Source organism: Nicotiana tabacum, chromosome 9 (genome assembly GCF_000715075.1).
Source record: "Nicotiana tabacum cultivar K326 chromosome 9, ASM71507v2, whole genome shotgun sequence".
In the NCBI taxonomy this organism is placed as follows: domain Eukaryota; kingdom Viridiplantae; phylum Streptophyta; class Magnoliopsida; order Solanales; family Solanaceae; genus Nicotiana; species Nicotiana tabacum.
The window spans coordinates 92,290,894-92,295,324 of NC_134088.1; the positions used below are offsets into that span (position 1 = coordinate 92,290,894).

At 40.5% G+C, this 4,431-nt stretch overlaps 1 protein-coding gene across 1 annotated transcript; it reads left to right on the plus strand.

Annotated features, from left to right (window-relative positions):
- The first annotated feature begins 3,206 nt into the window (after positions 1-3,206).
- On the plus strand, positions 3,207-4,164 carry LOC107770250 (ethylene-responsive transcription factor ERF025). The gene has a single exon (XM_016589538.2). The coding sequence runs from the start codon at positions 3,341-3,343 to the stop codon at positions 3,899-3,901; it is 561 nt and encodes a 186-aa protein (XP_016445024.1). The 5' UTR covers positions 3,207-3,340; the 3' UTR covers positions 3,902-4,164.
- Positions 4,165-4,431: the final 267 nt, after the last annotated feature.

The window sequence follows — 4,431 nt, forward strand, 5'->3', positions numbered from 1 at the left end:
CCCGACGTCTCCTTATCCTGGAGTGATCTATTATTTCGACCACGATTGGTCCCTCTGTCAATGATGGACTTGTTTACTGCCCGAAAGTTTCTGCCATGGCCTTTGGTCCGCTCGTAGGGCAAAACCGGCCCTTCAAAATCCGTCTGTCCGTGTCATAGTCATCCTTTGATTTTTCTCTGCTCTTCTCCCGTCTTTTGGCCGATGATGTGGAACCGACCTGGTCATCTTCGATCCTTATCTTTAACGCATACCGGTTGTGGACATCTTCCCAAGTTGTTGCTTGAAACTCAAGCACGCTCTCCTTCACCTTCCGGGATGCGTCTGAGCTTCTCAGATTCAACCCTTTGGTGAATGCTTTAGATGCCCATTCATCCGGGATAGCCGAGAGCAACATTCTTTCTTTATGGAATCGGGTAACGAACTCTCGTAATAATTCAGATTCTCCATGTGCGATCCTGAATATGTCAGCCTTCCGGGCTTGTACTTTTCTGGCCCCAGCATGAGCTTTGATGAAAGAATTCGCGAGCATCTCAAAGGAATCTATGGAATACTCGGGTAATAATGAATACCACGTTAGAGCTCCCCTCGTGAGAGTTTCTCCAAATTTCTTTAGCAACACAGATTCAATTTTGTGAGGAGTTAAATCATTTCCTTTTACCACCGTTGTGTAGGTGGTAATATGCTCATGTGGGTCTGAAATCCCGTCATACTTTGGCACTTCAGGCATTTTGAACCACTTTTGGATTAGTTCTGGTGCCGCACTCGGCTTATACGATAATTGAGTATACTTCTTCGAGTTCGGGCCTTTCAATATTGGTGGTGCACCCGGGATTTGATCCATATGGGTATTTACTTCCCTCATAAACCATAAAAGTTCATTTTTGAAAGGGTCGTTCTCGTTATTAAGACCGGATCTACTCCCCCCGGCCCCGCCGGAGCCAACTTCGCCCCTGGGAGTGTTGTTGTCGACTCTTTGTGTCGTTTGGTTTGCAGGAACACCGGGAGGAGTTGAATCTCGTCTGTTTGCATTATTAGAAGCCCCCGATAGTGCCTGCTTCAGTTCTATCATAGCCTGATCCTGCCATGTGAGATGTCCTAGAATGATTGCATGTTGCTCTTGCAGGACCCCCACCTCATCCACGACATGCTCCTCATCAGCATCATCGGGAGTTGTATCCCAGACCTGTCGAGGGTACTGCGTGTCATGTACCGGCGTGGCATCTTTCTACTCATTACGGGTGTCATTGATTGAATCCTCGAAATAAGGCTGATCACCTCGAATTTCAGGGTTGTGCGTGTTGTTAACAGTGTTATCTGCCATTTTTTAAATAATTTTTTCTAAGACAAAATAATCAAATCGCGTAAGTAAAAAAGACAAGGATTAATTTAATAGCACGACTGTCTAGGCCCCACGGTGGGCGCCAAATTATTTACCCATAAAATTGTACAGTTGAATTTATATGTGGTTTCTAGACAAATGAACTAATTTGATCCTGAAATAATACAATAATTGAAGAAATATACAATACTGAGCCTTGAAATGTAAATGAAACAACATAGACGACAGTTCCGGGAATAGAGTTTTCGAGCATAGCAATGATGCGATAAAAAAGCAAGAAAGTAAGATTGTATTAAGATTTGTATTGAATGTAATATAAGTTTAGCCAGAAAATTTGTCCCCCTTACAATGATAACTGACCTTACTATTTATAGCTATATCTAGGGAAGGAGGTCCTAGGATCGTGTCTTCCTTTAATGTCAATTATGAGGGTCATTGACGAAAATATAACGGTGAACATAAATGCCAAATTCTCTGTAACGGACCGTCGCTCTTAATGCTACAGAATATTCCCTATGCTACCGGACGCAGAGCATTTAACACACCTTTATGAACGTTATCCTTTCCAGTGACAAGCGGAATGACTGCGTTCGGTCTTCGGCCATCCCCATCTTGGGTTCCACGTGTCTTCCCTTTAGACGACCACGTGTCATATCATATTTCACCCTATACAGTATTCAAACAACAAAAAATCACAAAAACAGTGATATCAGTTAAAAACACATACCTTCAGAATACTTCAATACATGCGAAAATATAATGTATTTATACAAAAATATAATGTATTTGAGTATATTTGTACAGAATACAATGTATTTGTATCATTGTATGTGACTCAATAGCAAAGAAGAGAAGAAAGTTCGCCGGAGATGGCGTTTTCCGGCCAAGCAAAATACGCTATACATTGTATTAAAACTAAAAATGGAGATGAACAAAAATTCGGCCCTCAAATCTTCTCCGGCGACTCTGCTTCCGATTTCCAAAAGCTCAATATGTAGCCATGGCCAGATCTGTTCGCTTACTCCCTCTTCGCTTCAGATATATTCTCTTCTCTTCAGAAAATCCACCATCGCCACCAAAAATGGCTGCTACGACGGTTGCCTTGATGGACAAGGGAGAGAGATTTGAGGGAGAAGAGATGATTGAGAATCTTGTTGGTAGAGAGAGAATATAATTGGCGTATTTTATGCCTCAATGTTAGAGTATAAAATAAATATCTATTTTGCTATAAAATAGAAAAGATAACTATAAGTAATAATATCTTGAAATTATTTTAGTTTATAATATATAAGACGTAATAGTTTGAGTAAAATTTTCATTACTATATAGTCCCGGAAAAAGATCCATTCCAACTTTATAGTGATATGGTTTGGTTCCCATTATAAAAGGGCGAAACATAGAAAATTATAAATGGACCGAGCTAAGAGATACTACCACTAATCTCTACTTTCCTTTTGTTATAACCAAGACAAGTTCAATAATGAGACCAATATTCAATTGGTTACATATACATCACGGTCTGACATAAATCAACAAAAGAATTACTAAATCTGTGTCTGTTAATCCCATATGTAAATTTCTAATGCCTCTTCCTCGACATAACAATACTAATAGTAAGATAACCAAAAACATTAAATTTATCACTTTAGTGATGCTATCACACAAGTACTTTGATTGGACTATAAACTGAGCATTTAACAGCTAGGTTATAGCTTTCCCCAATTACGTGTGGGCACAAAAGAAACATGTCAAGAATAAACTACATTAATAAGTGCCCCTAGCCACGTATGCCCATAGGAGGCCTATAGGAGGGATCCGCGAATTCCCCACGTTTCGCCTACTGAACTCTTCCTCTTTTTATAGCCCAATTCCCAAACTAGTAGTAATACCCAAAGACCTCCTCAACCTATTTTCAATGCATGGCTAGTCCTAATTTTGACTTTACCCACAATAACAACCAACCCTTTCCCTTTGTGCAGATTTCATCAAACACACCCTAAAATGTGGAGCAATCATTGTCCTACTAATAGTACTGCTATATCAAACAGGTCAGAACAGGGAAGGCATTCTGTTTATAGAGGAATTCGCAGGAGGAATGGCAAATGGGTATCAGAAATACGTGAACCGCGGAAAACTACGAGAATATGGCTAGGAACGTATCCAACACCAGAGATGGCAGCTGCAGCTTATGATGTTGCAGCTTTGGCATTAAAAGGTCCTGATACCCCGTTGAACTTCCCGGACTCAATGTGTTCATATACTATGCCGAATTCTCTAACAGCAGCAGACATACGCGCGGCAGCTGCAAATGCTGCTGCTGTTAGAGCGCCACAACTGGAAAGCGAAGAAGCGCGGCATCAAACAGAGTGCCAACCTGAAGTTGGAGATGAAGGAGCAGTGGGGCAAGAGTTTTTTGATGAAGAGGAAGTGTTTGGTATGCCAAGATTGTTGGTTGACATGGCAGAGGCAATGCTTGTGAGCCCACCTAGGATGAAGACGACATCTTGTGAAGAGTCGCCTGAATATTCTGATGCATCATATACTCTCTGGAGTTACCCTTAATTATCAATAATCAAACATGTAACATGCATTAGCTCAAAAAACAAAAAGCATCAATAATCAAGGCACCCTCTTGGTATGTCAGGTCCCATGTACAATTGTACATCAGTTGAACAGTGTGACCACTAAAATTATATAGGTGTGGTTGTGTCATGGACTCAAATTGTAGGTGAGGCCAGAACTTGTCTCACTCTCATTTTCTTGTATTCCTAATATAATTCGGATAGAGCCTGCTGGAGTGAAATAATGCAACTAGTTGCCGTTGAGTCTGGTTTTTACTTCTTGTTTTCACTTTTTTATTTTCCAGCTTTCACCTTTTGCAGAAGCTGGTTTTATTGTATATTTTCTCTTACATTTAGGAGATAACAAGCCTATTGTTTACTCTGATTATGAGAACCAGATATGGAGACAGGGCTTGTGTTGAAGGAATGAAGGCTGCCCTATGTATTACTACTAATTAATATCTACAGTCAGATTGCCGAAGCTTACAGCTCTCTGTAAAGGCTCTTCTTGAAGTGCATGATAATGAACTT